Source organism: Plectropomus leopardus, chromosome 16 (genome assembly GCF_008729295.1).
Source record: "Plectropomus leopardus isolate mb chromosome 16, YSFRI_Pleo_2.0, whole genome shotgun sequence".
In the NCBI taxonomy this organism is placed as follows: Eukaryota; Metazoa; Chordata; class Actinopteri; order Perciformes; family Serranidae; genus Plectropomus; species Plectropomus leopardus.
Genome location: NC_056478.1, coordinates 28767022 through 28787293, shown reverse-complemented (window position 1 = coordinate 28787293; position 20272 = coordinate 28767022). Strand labels below are relative to the sequence as shown.

At 42.1% G+C, this 20272-nt stretch overlaps 1 protein-coding gene across 1 annotated transcript in view; it reads right to left on the bottom strand.

The window, feature by feature from the left end:
* Positions 1 to 1969: 1969 nt before the first annotated feature.
* bach2b (BTB and CNC homology 1, basic leucine zipper transcription factor 2b) overlaps positions 1970 to 20272 on the bottom strand; it is a 118635-nt gene continuing 100332 nt past the window's right edge. Inside the window, exons 4-6 of the mRNA XM_042504051.1 lie at positions 16803 to 18314; positions 5365 to 5571; positions 1970 to 3342 (exon numbers count right to left, since the gene is read on the bottom strand). Coding sequence (XP_042359985.1) covers positions 2839 to 3342; positions 5365 to 5571; positions 16803 to 18314 — 2223 coding nt within the window. The 3' untranslated portion in view covers positions 1970 to 2838. The remainder of the gene's footprint in view (positions 3343 to 5364; positions 5572 to 16802; positions 18315 to 20272) is intronic.

The following is a 20272-nucleotide window of genomic DNA, read 5'->3' as shown; positions in this document are numbered from 1 at the left end:
ACCTAAGTATTTTGGTGCCTAAACCCAACCACGCTGCTACCACGTAATTTAACACATTACATGCCATCACCATGTGATGCATCGTTAAGAGGCTGGGTCATTTCGCATATCTGTGAGATCTTGTTGGACTGGAGAAACAAATCGGATTTGCCTGCAGTCTGAATGTAGCCTTAGTAGCACCCCATATGACTTGCTATATGTGGTTATTCAAGGTTTACGGTCGATATTCTAAGATTAATGACTTCTTATTACAGCTCTTTCTATCAGAATTAGAACCCTTTGTAAGTTTAAAAAAGGCTCTGTGAGATCTGCTTCACATATACACCAATGGCAACTTTCTGTTGTTGGTCTGCATTTTTATCATACATCATCACAAATGTCGATGCGAGCTAAGTTTTACAAAATTTCAGATTTCACATATTGTGCCAGCTTATTTCAGACTACCTAGCCTGTTCGTATTTCTAGGTTCCTAAATTACAACGCTTTGTATGCCCCTTGGCACATGGTATTGACGCCAGAGGCACTCATTAGCATCTTTATGAGACACACTGCGCTTTCAACTTATTCCTGAAGCGTTAGCATGTCATGACTTATGACTAAGTTTGACTACCTTGAAAATATGATGTCATCAAAAAGGGTGGGGCTTGTAGCAGTTGAATTTCTAAATAAGAAGCTAGCAAAAATCAGTGGCTAGCGTAGAGGTTATTTTAGCTTTAGCTCTCTATTAAGCTACTTGCCATTTTGGATTGGGGCTTTAAAGAACAATGAAAAAGCTTCACTGTCCAATTAAATGTAACCTTTGTGCTAGAGTGTGTCCCTGCTCGTCGCTCTGAGAGCCCGCCTCTAGTGAAGGTTGAAAAAATCCAGCTTGTCTTGCCAGTTTATACATAGACATTTTAAAAATATATCATTTTAAAAGCAGACTGCTCCAGTAGAGAACTCACGAGGCAAACAGAAGCTAGACAAACTAACTAGGCCTATAGCTATAGGCAGCATGCATGCACATCACAGAGGAGGATGTTCCAACAAATGCACAATTAGGGCAAAACGTGTTACTATCTTATATGATTGTTACTCAATCATTTGGACGACACATACACTGCTTTCACATCAAATGAAATCTGAATTAGCTTATTCAATTCCTAAATAATACAAATATATTGTGTGAACACTCTTATGCTTAAAACGTTAGCTTCTTTTTTTTAGGTTTCCGATACGTCTTCTTCATTTTCTGAATTGTATATTCATATGATCACATCAACTAGATGTTTTTTTCTTGAAGTGCCAATTTAAGTGCTGGAGTCTCAGACTTTTAAGGGGTCTGAAACAAAGATGAAGACCCTTATTGAAGTGCTAAATGGCTCTGAGCGCTTGGGGCCTGAAACAAGGTGCCTAATTTAAGTCTTTTTTTTTCTTTTTGTCAAGTTGTGTCTATTTAAATTGGGACTAATTTAAAATAAAAACACCTGCCTTTATTTATCTTTTTTTGTGGGCTGTATCCTAACATTAAACGGCTGAAGAAACTCAAAGCGAGAGTGTACACAAATAGCATCTTCAAATACTGATAAGAAATAACCTCCAAAAAACACAAGGCAGAACCCTTTTTTTTCACATTTAAAGAGGAGTCGAAGGTGGAGAGGAGCATCGCGTTCAAAATCTCGAATGTCAAACTTTTATACATGCATGGGGCTCAAAATTTGACGTGTCGACGTGTCTGTGTGTACTGCGTGTGTATGTTTACATGTTATCGAGCTGATTTCCTGAGTTTAGGAACGCCCCACCGTGACGGCGAGCATTCGTTAGGCAGGACAGGAAACAGCAAAGCAAAGATTTTTCCCTTAGCAAAAAGGTGCTTGATATAACCCCGGTGAAAAAAGAATCATCTAAGCCTCTACCTGTACAAAAATCACTGTTACAGTCATCATGCTCCATACTATGTACATTTCTGCCCAAACAAGCACTTTGAAAGTCACCGTCACAACATCCAAATACAATGGTATTGCTGATGAGTGGGAAATAAAAAATAGCCATTTGCGAGAAAAACCTTTTTCTTTCCTTTCAATTCAGTGCTGAGGAAGGCAAAGGAGGAATGTTTTCAGTTACAGCCTGTACAAAGTTCTCCTGTACAGAAATACAAATGCCAGACGCTTGAAGACATTTTTGCATATGAACATTTTACAGTCTGACTGCATCGCAACTTCCTCGTGTACAGAAGCTGTGTTCTCATTTTTCCATGAATTCTGTTGAACATTCAGAGGATTTTTTTTTCCTTTTCCTGAGTTTGAATTGCCGTGACGAAAAGGGCCACTGAGATATAGCGAGAGAAGAACCACAAACAGAGAGAGAAAAAGAGAGAGCGAGAGAGACAGAAAGAGGTAGAGATTGATAGAGACAGAGTGGGAAAAAAAGAGAAGAAGAGCAAAGGCAGGAACAGAGATACTGTCGGTACACAGAGAGACAAAGAGAGCTGCTGTTTAGGTCCGATGAGGTTCGACTTTGAGTTATGATGTGTGAAGAACGGAGTCTTCACCGTAGAGGTTGCTGTCGGGGCGGGTTTAGCACCATTGTAAGGGTTTGGTGAGAAGTTCCCACTCTGTCATGGTAAGAGGAGAATACCTGGAGAACAGTATTGCTGCTGTTAAGACAACTTTAGTGTCAACCGTTCAACAAAAAAAAAAAAAAAGACAGCACAAAAAGACATAAATACAAACAAAGCTTGTTTTTCAGTGAACACTGGCAGAGGCTGACCGTCTCAGCAACCCCCGAGAGAGGGTTTGTCAGAAGAGTAAAATTAAATAATAAAAAAACATCCAAAAACAACAACACAGAAAACTACCACTAGTTAGTGCAGTCCTTCCTCGGCTGCTCGTCAGTTGTACATTTGTCAGTCATTTCCTGGCAAAAATCCACTGTTACCGTCTGGTTGGATTTCTCCGCGGACTTTGCGTACAAGCTGGCGTCCGTATCTTTGTCCGCCCCGTTCCTGATGGCCGAGTCGGGCTCGCTCTCCGAGGGGCCGGGCGAGCCGTGGAAGCTGGGCTCCGGTGTGGCGGAGCCTGAGTGGGCGGTGAGGTCGATGCTGGTGGTGGTGATGTTGGTGGTGGTGTTGGTGGTGGCGGCGGGGCTCGGGACAGGCTTGGGCTCGTGGGCAGCGTTGATGCTGGCAGTCGAGTTGGCAGGCCGCAGCACGGGGCAGTAGTGGTGTAAAGACTGGACCTGTTCAGGGCTCAGCTGGACGTCCCTGCACACCTCCTGGGACAGACAGGAGAAGTTCTCCCACAGCTCTCCCATGCATGCCTTCAGCTGGTTCCTCTCAGTCAGCAGCTTCTCCTTCTCACACACCTGCACAAATACACAAACTCAGTATGAGTTTCACTTTATTCTATATTACCAAAACGTATTCTGTTGTCGAAGTTCCTACTTAATGCGAGCAGAGGTGGACAGAACTCATGTTTCTGAATTTTGTCCCTCAGAACTTACACTAGAGGCACATTAAGATGGTGTCTTGTAAATCCTGCTCCAATGTTCATATGAGCACCTGACTGTTGTTTTAGAGAGTAATTTACGTATTTTTCAACCTGGACCCTTTTTTTCCCTAATATTGTGTCAAAAGGCGGGTTTCCATTAACCCTAAAGAGGCACTAATTGAAATTGCGAATATAAAATATGCATAACGGAGACACGTCAATTTCAACTCCCATTTATCGCAAAAAGGTTTTTATGCTCACATGAGCTGGTATTTCAGGCGAACTGAAAAAACAATATTTCACACAACTGCAATGGAAACATTTCTAGCTTTTCTAGGTCACATGATGCTATGGCTGTGTGCTTGTCAGTAGGAACTGGCTCCCTCATGATGCAGCAGGCGCTATAAGGTATTATTGCACCTCATAACTCTTGAGCCAAAAGTTAAGGGGCTCGCCTTTCCATTATCACTCGCATAACACGCCTACGTTGCCTTCAATTAGAAATAATGATGGCTAGTGTGGTGGCTGCAATAGAAATAAAGCTGCTGATGTTCTGAACATCCATCACCGTGATTCTTGGAATGTTATCGCCAGAGAAGTCACATAACATAACTCAATTGAAATGCTGTCATCTTGCAATTGTGTTTTTTGGATATTTCAAAAATATCAATAACAATAACAACAATTTTGTGCAAATCTTTAATGGAAACCTGTCTTATGTGACTCATGGAGTCAACAATGTTTGAAATTGGTCAAGCAAGACTGTTGCATTCTGCGATGGAACCACAAGGAGGATTTCTGCAGAGTCGATTTCCAGCTAATTAAAGTGCTTGTTTTTGCCACTGAAAGGCTTGGTCGTTTTTTTATTACTTACATTATGGAGAGACTCCCTGCATATGGACCTTTTTGATACATAGTAAGATTGGTTTTGTTTAAATACAGCTATCGGGAAATTGCTATCGGGAAACACACCACCATCCATGTGGAAAAACAAACATTTCATCTAAAATAACATTAAGAAGTCAGAATAAAAATGGTCAAAAAAGCAGTGATAGTATAACATGTAATTAAAAATAGAATCAAAAATTCATGGTGTAATATGTCATCCAATCTACCATAAAAAAATCATAGTATATGTATGTTGTCCAAAACAGCATAAAAAAGTCATAGTATATGTCATCCGAAATAGTACAAAAAAAGTTGTACAAAAGTATGTCATAAAAAACAATTCAAAAGTCACAATATAGTATTTCATTCAAAGTATTATAAAAAACTCATACAATGATATGTCCCCCAAAATGGCATAAAAAGTTCATTCTGTAGTTTTTCATGGAAAATTACATAAAAAAATATAGTATATTATTCAGAATAGAATGAAAAAATCTATACTGTGATATGTCATCAAAATTAGATTAAAAAGTCATAGTATAGTGTGTCATCCACAACAGCAAAACTAGTTATAGTTTTTCATGGACTCCACAATAGCATAAAAACATCGTATAACATGTCTTCCAAGATAGCGTATGAAAGTCACAGTACACTATGTCACCCAAAATAGCACAAAAAAGTCATAGCATATTTTGTCATCGCAGACAGCAACAAAAGTCATAATTCAGCATTTTGTCCAAAATAACATAAAGATATACTACAGCATGTTTTCCAAAATAGCATAAAAAGTCAATATAGTATGTTATCCAAAACAGCATAAAAAAAGTCACAGTCAAACACAGTAGTATAATGTGTTATACAAAGTCCGAAAAAACATCATATCATGTTGTCTAAATTTCCATAAAAAAGTCACAATATATGATGTCACTCAAACTGTCATGAAAATGTCACAGCATAGTGTGTTGTCCAAAATAGTCTAAAAAGTCATACTGGTGGAAAGTCAACATACCAGTTTTCTGATCTCACACTCCAGGTTTAGGATGCAGTCGAGCTTCCTCTTGCGGCACCGCTGCGCTGCAATGCGGTTCTTACTCCGCCGCCTCACGTCATGAATAAACTCGAGCTGCTCCGAGGTCAGTTTGTGCATTTTCACCAACATTTGGAAGTCATTCCGTGGAAGATTTGTGATTTGATCTACAGGGAAAGGCAGCTTCACCTGGAAAAGGAAAAAAAAAGACCAGACATAATGTATAAGACAGATGCATTTTTAGGTATTATTGAGCATTAAATAACGTGGAAAACAACTGCCTATTATGCACAAAACGCTAAGTTCAACTTTGAGTTGATAAATCCACAATTAGAAGAGCAACTTCTGCCACTGTACCGCCTTCACATACTAGCTGCCACTCTGGTTATTTACTTGATAGTGTTTTTGGCACTGTTTCAGGTTTTAACAGCCTCAGGAGGCTTTATTGTTCAAATGCACAGAAATTGCACATAGTGGGTTTTCCAGAGAGGCTTCTGTTATTTTCTCTCTAAATTTGCCTTAAATACACCAGCATTTGTTTTTTCTCCCAAATTATATAACCAGTAGTGTAAAGAGGGAAACAACTAATGAATCAATTTTACAAACTTGTTTTGCATTTTGCAGCGGAATGACTCGCATTTCACTCACCAGTGACTTATTATCAGGAGATACAGAAAAGCTCTCCACAATGAGGAGAGGTGATTTGCATCATGTTTCTTAGAAAACAAACATGACCCTGAAGAATAGAGTGCCGCAGGACAGACGTTTTTTTGTAGGCAAACCCCGAAGTTAGCATCGCCCCCGTACGATTTACAAAATCCACTGAGATTTTTCCAATGGAAGTTAAATTATTACAAAAAATACAGCAAGTTCTGTGGCAAACAAAAGTTTACTAAGTCATATGAGAGGGTTTAGTTTTAAGTTGCTCTTTAAAATATCAGTTTAGACATTTAAAAAAAATAATAATTGTAAAATTTTACATTTATTTTCATAAAGCACTCTAGAGTGCTTTTTTTTTTTGCACGCCCATGCCACTCCATACTTTGGGGCCGCAGACGCTGTTACATGATTCAAATTTCAATTTCCAAACAAACAACAACAAAAACATCTAACTTATCTATTTTTTAATTTACATTTTTTAGTTTATTTTAACACATTGGAAGTCTATGTTTGTTTTTGTGGCACACATCTGACTCCACACTTTTTGAGCCAAAGTCCCTTTAAACCCATTTCTAAATGGTCTCCTCCCCTTGCATAAAAGTTGACTTGATTTTTTACATTTATCAATTTATTATTTTAATTTAGTGCTTCGGAAGTCTATGTTTATTTCTTTGGCACACACTGGACTCCACATTTTTTGAGCCATAGTTACTTATACATGATTTACATCTCAATTACATGCACTTTGGACATGCGATTATTTTTGTGGCTCACACCGGATTCAATACTTTAACTCACTTTTACATGACTTACATCTAAATTTCAAAACAAGCAAAAACAAATATACCTCTGACTTTGCTTACTAAACACCTCCTGTGTGATTTCATGAGGGAGAATTAATGAAGGATTATGGCTTAATTTACCAGGTACGTACAGGAGAATTTACAAGGTGAGCCAATGTATCATTTTTGTCTACTTATTCTGAGACAGTTACTACATCTGTCCACAAGATGGCAAAAGAGCACTGCCTCGCACGCCTCACCGATCAGGACACGGTGAGCCTTCGTCTCTCTCCGCCTTATATTTAACATGTAGCACATTCTCAAGCAGAGGGGAAAAGGTGATCCAAGAAAAGCGCCCCTCTCCATCTGTCCCTTAGCACCTGGAAAGATGCCAGCGTGACAGATTTGGGTGTGTGGGGGGGTGGGGGGGGGTGACTTGTCAACCTGATCCAAATCAATGTCAGGTGATTTCTGGGGGCATGAAAATCTGCAGCAGTCTTTTCATTCTGCAGAACAAAAGAATTAGTGGAATAAATGCAGCAGTGATTTGGTGGCGTGAAGCACAATCAGAAAGCCGTGTGGTATTTCTTCGCTGATATGACAACATATCAGGGTGGGATGTGTTTATTCTCTTTTTTCTCAGTTTGGAGAGCAACAATAAGTCGGCCTGTCTCTCCCTCAGGTGATGGCAAACCTTATGATAAGCACATCACAGGCAGATCCACCCCAGCGGTATCTGTGTGCACCAGGGATCTGTAGCTTTAGGCGGCGAGAGAAGCAGCGGAGGCACAACAAAGAGCCAGAGGAAGACAGCCGGAGAGCTTGGCAGAGATGAGACGAGCTGCAGCTCTCTTTCTCCTCTCCCTTTCCCTTCCCCACAGTTGCCTCTGAGGAGCGCAGGAAGTCAAACAAAGGAGGAAGAGAGGAGAAAGAGGAGCAAACGCTGCTACTGTACCTGGCGGCTCGAGCCGGGGCCAGATGCTCCCCAGAGACCGTTAACCGCTCAGATGACTACAGGCTGCCGCAGAGGTGCAGCTCTGCCTCCACCAGACGGTACACAGCGGTGGCTGAGGCGTCACCTGGCGTAAGCGTCGAGCTCAGGGGGATAAAGCAAGGTGCCTACTCATGACAGAATCGAAATTACCCCTCGCTGAAGAGCAAATCTAGATGTCAATCTATCCCTGAGAGGGAAAATGGCTTGAGTTTCCTCATTAGGAGTGCAGCCCTCTGAGCCGCCAGGAGCCCTATTTCTCATCTCAGCTCGACATCTGCATGCAGACACATGAATAAATAATGACACGAGCTTTCAAGGCCACACTCGGCTCTCGATACTTTGCCGGGGCATGGCAACTCCAGCCTCAAAGAGAGGCGTGGGGGAAGCTATAAAGCATCAGAACGAGCTGCCTCCTTCATCTAAAGACGAGGAGATGACTCTGTTTGTGATCCGATGGCTTATGTGATCAGATAGCTCAAACAGAGATGAGCCATCCCACTACAGAGTCTAACGGCCAAACCCGGACTAGAAAAACAAGGGGAAGGAGACGCAGCGACCTTGTGATGGTTTCTTTCTCCCCCTCATCCACCAGTCACTGGTTCGCAGGGGACGGCTAAATTTAGCCGCTTCACCGCGAGACCCAGTTCAGCAGTGAGGCTGCTGGGATGACAGAGTACGCTTCAGCGGTGGTCATAAATTCACACCCAACTGTTCTGGATTTACATTTCTCTCTCTTCATTCCTCCTCCCAACACGCAGTCACTCTCTTTCTCTGGGTCATTATGCTGCAAATGGGGTACGGAGTGAAAAGTAGGGCTCATCTGAGAACAGGGGCAGTGCTGTGCCGGGCCTCGGCCATAAAGCCTGCACTATTAAAAAATAATGGATGCTTCAAGGTCTCAAATTCAGGCTTAAAATACTATTTATGTGGGACAAGTGAAACATTCAGTCAAAAGGGCGAGACGATCATTTTAACCTGCTGATTTTTTGTTCATTCAGTACGTGTTCTCTTTCAGCTCAAGGTCTTACTTTCATCCGCTGTGTCCAGCTTCTGTCTGATGTCTGAGTGCTCATCTTTTTTTGTCCTATTGAACTCCTTTTTAGCAACGTTGCCTTGGTTATAGTCATATTACTAAAGGAGGAATGAACTATAAAAAAATCTAGGAGGAAAAACTACTACCAAATTTTTTCAACAAAAACATAAAAAAGAAACATATGAACAAAAAAAGTAGAATTGACCTTTTTCTACAGAGCAGCTTGACATTTTGAATACATTTTGTCAATATTATCTATGATTTCTGACCACTTAACTTCTGTTGGCACCTTTTTAAAACTGTTTTTATTACTGACACATGAATATTATACTTGTTTTAGCGGATCTGCTTTTGTATTTTGTATCTTGCATGTTCTTATTTTACTTGTTCTTTTCATCTTGTACCTTTTATCACCTGCATTTCACTGTTGTTGTTTTTTATCTTTACACTTAGCATTATTCTGATCAGGGCCCTCAATTATATTTTTGAGTTTAAATAAAGGTGATTTTCTTGTTTTTAAGCCAGAGTCCAATCAGCCTCATCTCATCCCCATGGTGTTTTGTCACACCCTTTGGCATCTTTATGACACACAACAGGCCATCAGCTTACTCCAGTGTTAACCCATATGTGGCAATAGTTGATGCTGAGAGCAACTGACACATACACAAAAGTACTGAGCTGATAAATAAATTGCTGTCTGTAGAGGAATAGTTCAAGCATACTAGCAGTTCAGAAAGAAATAGTTCCAACATAAAACTGCTCACCACAAAGTCTTTGGACTGTCTCAATTATAGCAACCAGGTCATGATTTCAGGAAAGAGACATTGCTGTTGAGTTTTTTGAATATATTTTTTTTGGCACTTTAGCACCACAAGCCGCGTGCCATCTAGCACCATTGTATTAGAGAGAAGGCAGGCATCTCTACAGCCGATATCTCCAACACTTAGCAACTCACACCAAAACCATGATGTGATAAATAGAACTACAGGTAAGAAGAAAAATATGTATTTTTAAATTTCAAGGTGAACTGTCCCTTTACCCAACATATACTGATACCAGTTTTCTTATCTTACTCAGAGAAACAAAGCAAATAAATGTATTTCTCAAAAATGTTGCTTTATAACAACACATTATTAAGTTATTAAGTGCCGCAGTGGGTACTTCCAGCTCATGCCCCTTTGCTGCATGTCATCCTTTCTCTTGGCGAAGATGCCAATAAATGATTTTTAAAAGAAAAAAATCAGTTTGAATCTACATGTAAGGAAAGGTTAAGTAAGACATTTGTCCAGTGTGTGTGAGGCTGTGCAGCTGGCAGCCTGCAGCAGGGTGGGAAAGTTGGATGGATGACCTGGACTGGTGGAGGGCACTGTGATCTGCTCTCACCTGCAGTCTGTTGACCTGCTCTCAGGCTTTAACACTCACTTCATTCCCACAAAAGCTCTTTCACACAGGCCCTGGGGCTATCTACAGGGATATTTCCTCTGTCAGTTTGCTTTAAAAACTGAAGGCATTTTTGAAAATGACTGCTCAACACCTCCAGCTCAGGTCTGTGTAATACCGTTCCCTTATCTTATCCAAACGAAAATGAGATCTTATCTTGTAATATGAGGTTTAGAATCCTGCACATTCGTGTTTCATGCTATCTCTGTAATTAACCCTGTTACATCTCACATGCTTGTTAATGTGATTATAAAGAAGCATCACACACTCATGTCCTCAGTCAGATCTTAATAAAGATAATGTGCAGAAATGCAGTAGTTACTGTTGTGTCCCCGGGGGTTAAAGTTATAATCTGCAACATTTTAAGATAAATAGATGGGTGTTATTAACCCGCTGAAACCTGGATCAGCATCTGTTTGCGTGTGCTGTGTTCAGACACCTTTTACAAGCTGAACCTCAGCATATTGGTTTGATTTCTTTCAAAAACACAGAGAAAAAGACAGTGAGCAACCTGGCAAAAAAAATGTCCCATATATTGCAGAAAATTAGATAAAGGAACACGATAATGTTTTTTTAAAAGGGGAAAATTACAAAAAAGAAGAAAAAAGTCTGGAAAATTATAATCATTATATTCGAATATTTGTACAATATTTATTTTAATAATTCTTTCAATTATATAAATATCTAATATTAAATTACAGAAAACATATATACTTAAAAAAATGTTTTAAATTTTCAGCACTTATTTGGGTCGACTTTTTGCTGATTTCTCGTTAATTGTTGGAATCAGAAACAAGACAGCAATGATTTTGACTGCATTGATATTCTCTTTGAGTATTCAGCACCCAGTCTTAAAAGGTTTAACTGCGAGCGAGCGTGTTGTGTTGTATTATAATGTTTTCGCTAATTTTTGGGCCATGTCTTGCTAAACTGCTCATGGCCTTCTCCCCATGTTTTTGCAAGAAATCCAACAGATTTTTCCAGCTTTCAAAGATAATATCAACCTGTTCTAGGTTCATAAAAAGCTTTATTAGTGTAAAATGCATTCAGTGTCATGTAGAGATTTCCTGGAAATATCATCTGATGCTTGTTACTTTACTGGCAACAGCAACTGCAGTTTGTTTGGAACACGCACAAGAAGCAATGTGTAGTTAATTAGAACAAAGTGTCAAACTTCATCAACAGTAAAACCCAAAAAACAACACAACACCAAACTTACAGAACTGGACACACTGTTTGATTGCCAAGTTATTTCTGGGAATTTGAAAAACATCGCAGCACTAGCTGCCAAGCTGCAGCGACGTAGCCAAAATCAACACAACAAGAATCTCGCAGATTACCACGATGCTAAATGTCTCAGTTCTTTCAGGACTACCACAGGATGCAAGGCCCTGCAAAGGAATAGAGTTCTGTCTGTGCCCCAGATGGCCCTGAGGGCCCGTTTACTGTACGGTATCCTGTAACTCAGCTGCAACAGCATCCTGGGGATCTCCACTCCATCCTGATCTCTCTCTCTCTCTCACACACACACTCACACACACACACACACACACAAACACACACACACACACACTATCCTCCTTTCTGCAGATGCAAAAAAAAGAGCACAAAAATATCTGTTTGGACTCTATATTTGTCCCGCTCCACTCAGCACTCCGGAGTGATGCAGCGTAAGCTCCAGGGGCGATTTGGGGCGTAATGAAGAGGCACTGTATCTCATTAGCTTGACACTACATTTTTTTAGTGAATGTATCGAGTTAGTTAAATATAGTTTTCAAAATAGAATTCTTGAGCAATCAGCACTCCTCTTGCTCAATTTTAAACAAATCTGCCTCTACTTAATCTGTAGGCTAGAAAATAAGGAGCTCTTTGGTAACTTAAAGGGATAGTTCAGAGTTTTTGAAGTGGGGTTGTATGAGTTACTTATCCACAGACAGTGTATTACATACAGTAGATGTCAGTCGGCATGAAGCCAATTTGGAGGTGCAGGCTGCAGTCTGACATAGAAGCTAAGCAATCACATGTAAATGGGGAACTGAAGCCGTTAGCGTCTTATCTGTTGAAACAGGCTGTCTGATGGATAGTTAAAGCTGGAAAAATACTCTCAATTTGTGTATACTTGGTATACTGGTATTGATTTTTTTTAAGCTGTGCTTCTTTAAGGTGGCTAAAATTTGTTTTGTTGCTGGCCCCCATCCACAGCAGTGCAATGCTTAACTTGCACGCCAGACTCCAGCCTGGTTCTCCAAACTGGGGGTGTGCTATCTGACATCTACTGTTTGTGATAAAATGACTTAGACAAGTACCTCATACAACCCCAATTCAAAAAATCTGAACCATCCCTTTGAGTACATGTTTATATTCAACGCCCTTATCATATGAATGGGCAAACAACCCCTTAATGTTAAACTTGAATAAATCTGCTTTCATACATCATGCAGTGCGCAGAAAATACGCACTTTAATTTTTTTTTTTCCTTCTATGCCCACATCCACTCCCATTCAGATGCACTTAAACTTAATGGCATGTGTTTGCATTCCATTTCATCATTTCAAAAACACTAACACTGAGAATTTCTGTCATATTGCTTTCATAAATTACCCACAGTGCCGAAGGATGAAAGGGGAACATCACTTGAAAAAGGCTTCAGTTACTGGATTTTATCTGACATCTTCTATGTGTATACTATTATCACTACTGCATATGACTAAAACCCATAAACAGCTCCCCAGCTAACATTATGAATGGCAGATTGGACTCTGACCACAGCCACATCATATCTAGAGTAGAGCAAAGGTTCTCTGGCATTATGCAAGGTGAGCGGAGCTGATATTACAGGCCTGTGCACTTCCTGTCACACGTTCACACTGTTTCATGTTTTGCCTGAAAAGTAGCAAACAAACAAAGTGCTGATGTATCAGGATTCTTCCTCATTCTTCCCACTCACTCTGAGATCAATACTTTCACCACTATGGTCAGACGATACGCTAAAATGAGCACAACGCCTACACTGCAACCAGGAGCTGGAGCTCTGAGAGACGCAAAGAGAGGAGGAGACAGAATGAGGTAAGAATGCTAGATAGATTCTCTTTAGATGCTCTGGTTTCCTTACTGACCTGTCACGTGATTCTGCTGGGAAGTCATAGCAAAAGAGCTGAAATTTAGGCCATGACTGTAAGACCATGTACCTTTGCTAAAAAAAGACAAGTGCTAAAAACTTTGTGTAAAATGTAAAAAAGGTAAGGCAATGAAGAGTTATATATTCAGTGAACTGACACACTGATGAAAGTTACAGAGCAATATTTAACTTAAGTTTGATAGTGTTAATGTATTATTACTATTATTATCATTATTAAGCCAACATTTTGTAGAAAAATGTAACAGTGAAGCACAAGGAAATAAGAGGTAAGTGAAGGGGACTCTGTAATGATGTACACAGCAATAGGCTATTTATTGTTTGCTAACATAAGCTAGCCGCTGTTATCAGTGGTTATGTTTCACTTGGCGATTTCTTTTTATATTCCATTCCAGAAAATATATATCCCCTTAAATCCTCCACACTGGACCGTTTTTTTTTGGTAGGAATATTAGAACTCCAAACTTTCAGAACTCTCCCTTCATTCATGATTTTTTTCAATACAATAAGAGTTTTCCTATCATTGTTGCTGTGTAGGAAGTCAACGGGATACATTACTGCTGTCATAATGGCGAGGTAATATAATCCTCTTTGACTCAGATCTCAACCACAGTTGAACAATACATCAGTCAACCCCCTCATAGAGCCTCACTTGGGTCCAACTTTGGGTCTAACTTTTCATTTGTACGAGAAGAATGTGTTTATCTTTTTTGAAACATCTTTGTTTTAAGGAGACTCTGAGCTGTCTGCCGTGTAAAGCTGCTGATAGTTCTCAGATGTGGCTCACATGAACGCAACAGCCCGTGACCACAGCGCAGGAGCTGCCCAGAGACCTCAAGTGACTCTGGCTACCTTGAATGACTAGGCTGGGGTTGGACTGCCCTGCACTTTAACGACTTCCTTCCTCATGGCGATTCGCTGTGTCCAGTCTGCAGTCCAGGGCAGTGGCTATTTTTAACAAAGCTGCTCTCCCATTTGCTCCGCAAACACAGTGAGGCCGGCCCTCCCTGTGTTTGTTTGTACTGCTGGATTACAGAGAGGGGTGGTGGGGAAAACGAGCGGCCCAGGAAGCATGAGGTAGCACTTCTTTGCCACATAAAGGCCTAGAGAGAGTAACCTAACACTGGGCTTCACTTTGTAAGTACCTCTGTGTGACCTCCACTGGTGCAATAAACTGTAGAGCTGGGAAACATTCATTCATGAAGGATCTTATCAACAGCCGGTGATAGTGAGTGGAAAGCTGGAAGATAACCCTGTAAGTCAATAGAGATTTAACAGAGGATATTGTGTGGAGTAATGGAGCGCCAACAATGGCTGACACATGCATATATAAACACAGTCATACCCTCACAAAGAAATGACAAAGGGAACCGAAATGTCTCCTGGTCATTTTGGGCTACTCTCCTGCTTGATTACCGTAGAGCTGTAAATCAATCCCATGTAATTTACAGTGGCAGACCCTTCAAAGGCCCATAAATCTAATGGGGATGGGTGTTGTGCGCCACGCCACCAAGGTAATAATTACACATTACTGCCGGGCCTCTTTATCTTGCAGCTCCGTTTGTGCTACCGAATTATTTCCACGGAGAAAAAAAAAAAAGCACAATCCTGTCATGTAGCTCCAACCCTTGCAACACACTGCACTTGCTCTTTGAATCTGATCGCCATGGCAACGCACCACTTTCTGTCTCTCTCTCTCTCTCCGTTTCTGCTCCCACCGTGCACTTAGAGCAGCCCCTCTCCACCGAGCTCATCAGAAATAATTCTGCCTGCACCTCAAGCAAATGTTGCTGAATGCAATATCACAAGATTGCCTGATGGAGCTTCCCAGGAGCCAAAAGGTCAGAAGTTCAAGCTCTGCAACAGCCAACATGTGATATCGCAGTCTAGAGAAAGACATATGACGATGATAGTGTCATGTGAAAACCTGATATGTGATTGTGATGATGTATAATCTATTGTAAAAGCATTTCAAATATTAAAGGAGTAGTTTGGATTTTTTGAAGGGGGGTTGTATGAGTTACTTATCCATAGTCAGTGTATTACACACAGTAGATATCAGTTGGCACACCCCCAGTGTGGAGGAGCAGGCTAGAGAAGCTAAGTACTTTACTGCTAGGATGGGGGCCAGAATTTGTCAGACATTTCTTACGTGGTTTTGAAAGAAATCACAACACTTTGCTCAGAGTTCAATGGTGTAATTACTCATAAAATGCATTTGATGCTGTCCAGGTTTGAGAGGGTTAAGAGAAACAAAAAAGAGCTCCTTTTTCCAAACTCCTAGCAGCATTTGGAGATTTTAGATAGAGATACAAGGTTTTCACTTGAAAGCAACGCCAGTGAAAGGCCTGAGATGTGGACGGAAAATGTAATCATTAAAATGAGTAAACAGCAGCGCTGCGAGGAAGCAGAGCTATTCTTTGCAAATTGATTTTAATGCCTTCCTCTTTCCCCTCAGGTGGGAAATGTGCTCATTTTGATATTATTACAACTGCGCTGGGCTCCATGTGTGCATTAGAGGGTCCCTCACTGATCTTTACCTGGTAAACAACAACAGTCGTCTAGTCTGCAGCTTGGAGGACGTCTGCCCAGGTGGATTAGGGGAGGATGATTACAGGATTGGCTATTCATCCTTGTCAGCACTGTCGAGCTGCGCCGCAGTCCCATCATGAGACTGTGCAGAAACCTCTCCCTCCCACTCACATTCAACTCACTGCAACCGCCGGCCATAAAAACTTTATAGCCATAGCACATCGCCGCTGTAATGTATTGGTTGTAATCCCTTTGCGATGCACCGCACACCTCCGCCGCTAATTGTCAATAGATCAGAAATGTCAGAAGTCGGCTCGGCTTCACTGAGAATTAGTGTATGCATATTTATAGAGGCGGATTATGGATGTCAGTGTTTCTGCTGGGATGAAATGAGCTAGTTAGGCTAGCTGGTGCTGGCGGGGAGACAGCTAGAGCCAGGGGGAATCACTTCAGAGGGCAGTTCTACCCTGGGAGAATCCTGAGCCTTCAATGGCCTGCAGTGCTTTTCATATATACACGCAGTTGAGATGATGAGCCAATCACAGTCTTTAAAACAGCACCACAGCCTCCTGCTTTTCGACTGTCCCAGTGCATTTGGGCTCACATATTCAGACTCATTACACAGATCTCCAGCAGTGCATAAAGCAGATTAATAATATCAAAGCACATCTGTGCCCTTTGGTGATGCTGTAAATCTTGTACTGAACACTCCTGCTTCAATTACATGATGATTTAATGACTGCTAATGCAGACCTGGAGAGCAGGGCACTGCGATATAATTAGCCATGGCGGAGTTGAGTATAATGGTTGTGTTACATGTGAAAGACAATGTTTTACACTCACCTCTGGCCCTCGCTCCTGCACATGGCAGGACTCGCTGTCTCCTTCTGAGAAGGAGCCCGACTCGTCGCTGGAGTTGGTGCCGTAGGACTGCTCACATTTGATCTTGGGCCGCACCTGGTTAAAAAGGGCATCCCCGCCCACGCTCTGCTCCTGCTGGTCCACATTTAGGCAGCGTGCCACGTTGGAGCACGGGGAGGAGGAGAACTCAAACTGGGGCAGGCTGCAGGGCGAGCCTCCGCTGCCGTCCTCGGCATAGGAGTACGAAGAGCAGGAGCTGGAAGTCCTGGTGCGTGTCTCACAAGGCGGCGAGCGCGGGCACACTTTGATTGGCACTGGGCAGCTGGTGTTGGGTCGTGGGCGGCACAGGAGCGGGGGCTCAGTGGAGGTGGTGCTGGGAGAGTAGGTCTGGGAGGTGGGGAGGGACTGGCTGGCTCCAGCCCACAGGCCCTTTGGCATGTGCTCAGAGAGCTCCATCTCCAAAGAGTTCCCACCGGGGTAGGAATGTGCTGGGGTTCCCAGACGGTTGCAGGCCCCTGAGGAAAATATGACACTACGGCGATCTAGCTCGACTTCCTGCTTGCAGACCCCGTCGCAGGAAGCGGACTTGAGGGACAACCCTGCAGGGAAACCGTCCACGTCCTTTGGGGATGTAACAGACAGACCCAGCTCCCCAGAGAAAGGCCTGAAGTCTTTTTTATGATCTCCCTGAGAGTTTCCTTTGTCCTGGGGGCAGACAAGTCTGTTGGCAAATAGCTGCTGTGATGTGTTGGGCAGACTGGGGAGGTCCACCCCTTTCTTGAAGAAGGCTCGGAGGCAAGAAGGGGACTTGGTTCTCTTGGTTCTTTCTACAGATATGGGGTGATCCATCTCCATGGCCGTCACACTGTCCTTATCCCTGACGTCCTGCTCGTCCCCTGACAGGCACAATGAGACGGCCTCTTCCCCTGCCTGTGGTTCAACTTTGATCTGTGCCAAAGGCAGCCTGCCCTGACCTGGCACTGCCCCACTAACGCTGCTCTCCTTTAATGTGCTTGGAAAACCTGAGGTACTGGTGTGTGAGGAGGTGTCATTATTGTGCTTGTTGCAAGCCCACTGGTATTTCCTGTACTTGGGGCATCGCGGCAGGTCGGACGCTCCTTGCCGATCAAAGTCCAGCCGGCCGTCTGCGAAGTTACTGGACATAGCCATCGCTAGCCGATCATCGTCAGGGTGTCCAAAGGAGGTGAGGGCATCAGCACGCCGTCGCGCCTTCGGGGAGGTTGGCCTTTCCGCCTCTGACTGCATGCTCTCATCCTCTGAGTTATTCACCTCTGCCGCCACCTTGTGGCAGAGCAGCAAGCCGTCCTCCTCGCTGCGCAGCTGGGCTTCCAGGAAGCGAAAGCATGAGTCCTCGAGGTTGTGCATGCGCAAGAATTCAGCACAGCGGATGACCTCCTGGATGTTTTCTCTGCTGAGTAACAGCTTAGCAGTGTAGGCAAACTGCAACAATGGAGCGAATCCCCTGGCAGTGACCTGCAAAAAAACAGGGAAATTGCCAGCATTACCATCAGCACAGCCATTGTTCAGAGCACTTGGAGTGTGGTGAGACAACCTGACAGCTCCAACGACTATAAACAAAAACTGTAAAGTACCGGTTAATCTTTTTTATCAGGTCAGCACTGAACATTCTACATGGCAGTAAATAAGATCTGGTGTTCTGGGGATGTTGGCAGGTTGTGTGTCCAGCCTCATGTTCATAATAACAACCTGTGGGCACATTCCAGCAGTCTACCACTGTCTGCTCTGTGGTCATATCGTTGGTTTTGCCCACACCCACTCCAGTCACTGCAAAACCCTTACTTACTTGAGGTACGACGTTGAGGCACTAGTGCTGCTTTATATTCATGGGGTTACATGAATTCACTGTTGGCGGCATAAATCTGTGCAGACAGCACTGCCTTAAGTGCATCTCTGGAGAGTCAAGTGATGGTAATTCTTAAAAAAGAATCAGCAAAGCTCTTAAGTGAATTACACCTGCAGAGGGGCTGGGTTTTGAGTTTTCGTCTCAGTCCTGATGTTTGGTATCAGTATTGAGAGCTTTGACATTGATATCACGCTGATACTTTTTATATATTTAGGCTACATGATAAGAGAAAGATGTTTTAAGTTAACAAAGAAAGACAAAGTTTTTATAAGTTGAAAATTATTTATTACATCAGGAACTATTTAGGTGTTTTAGGACCAGATGAAATTTTTCATACTTTTAAGAACACTGATTTTTGTTGTGTCCAAACCCTTAACAGCTATGAATCATCTCAGTTATTATAATGTTATTTTGTGGCTTTTTTTGGCTCATATTTTAGAGCAGGTGTTCTCACAGCACAACCACTACTTCTGCATAATTTGACTCATAGAGTAAGCGCACAAGAGACTTCTGCGGAGGGACTCAAAAAAAAAAAAAAAAAAAAAAAAGTATCCACTGATTTTTAGACATCCTTTTCCTAATGTAAGACTAAGGGGAAAAGCATTTTTGGGCCCAGTGGCATCACATGATGGACATGACAGCTGCAATTCCATTGTTTAGCCACTACAAAAAACATTGATCGGTTGAACATACCTAATGAGGAACCAGCAATTACCATTTTTAAAAACTGTGCAAACAATAGACAACACAATACACAAAAAAAGCTGTAATGAAAAAGATAAACAGAGGAAAACACGAACAAACGAACTAAAAGCAAAGTCTGGGCTTATGACAATAGAAATACAATGTCATTTTGACTTATCAAAACAAAAGTAAAAGCACTTTTCCGTCCACCGGCCAGCTTACAGTACGGCACTTCATTATTCCTCAAAGTTAAAATCAACTTATCTTACCTTCCTAAAACTACTACCTAAAACTGCCTAAAACTACTTTGCTTTCTGTTTTGAGTTTTACCTTCCTAAAACTACTAGCTCATACTCCTTTGCTTACTCTTTTGAGTTTTACATTCCTAAAACTACTAGCCAATACTACTTTGCTTAGTCTTTTGAGTTTTACCTTCCTAAAATTACTACCTAAAACTACTTTGCTTACTCTTTGGAGTTTTACCCTCCTAAAACTGCCTAAAACTACCATTCTTTGCTTACCCTATTGAGTTTTACCTTCCTAAAACTGCCTAAAAGTACTTTGCTTACTCTGCTGAAGTTTTATCACTACAACACTGACACAAATGTATCCAGCAGTGTACTGTTTGGTAAGTGCCAGGATCAGGGCACAGCCCCACAGCCTCACTTTCCGACAGTGGCCCCTGCGTAGTCGGGTCAAGTGCCTGTAAAGCCTAAGGGTTTGTAAGACTGCGGCTTATCCCCGTTGTGGCCATGTGGCGCGGGATGATAGAGGGAAGCCTTCCATTTAGACTTAATGCCAGATAATTAGGTAAACTCCTGAGCCTGCAGAAGTCCAGGCCGGCCTGTGCTGCTGTTGTCACAGAGCACACAGACGAGAGAAA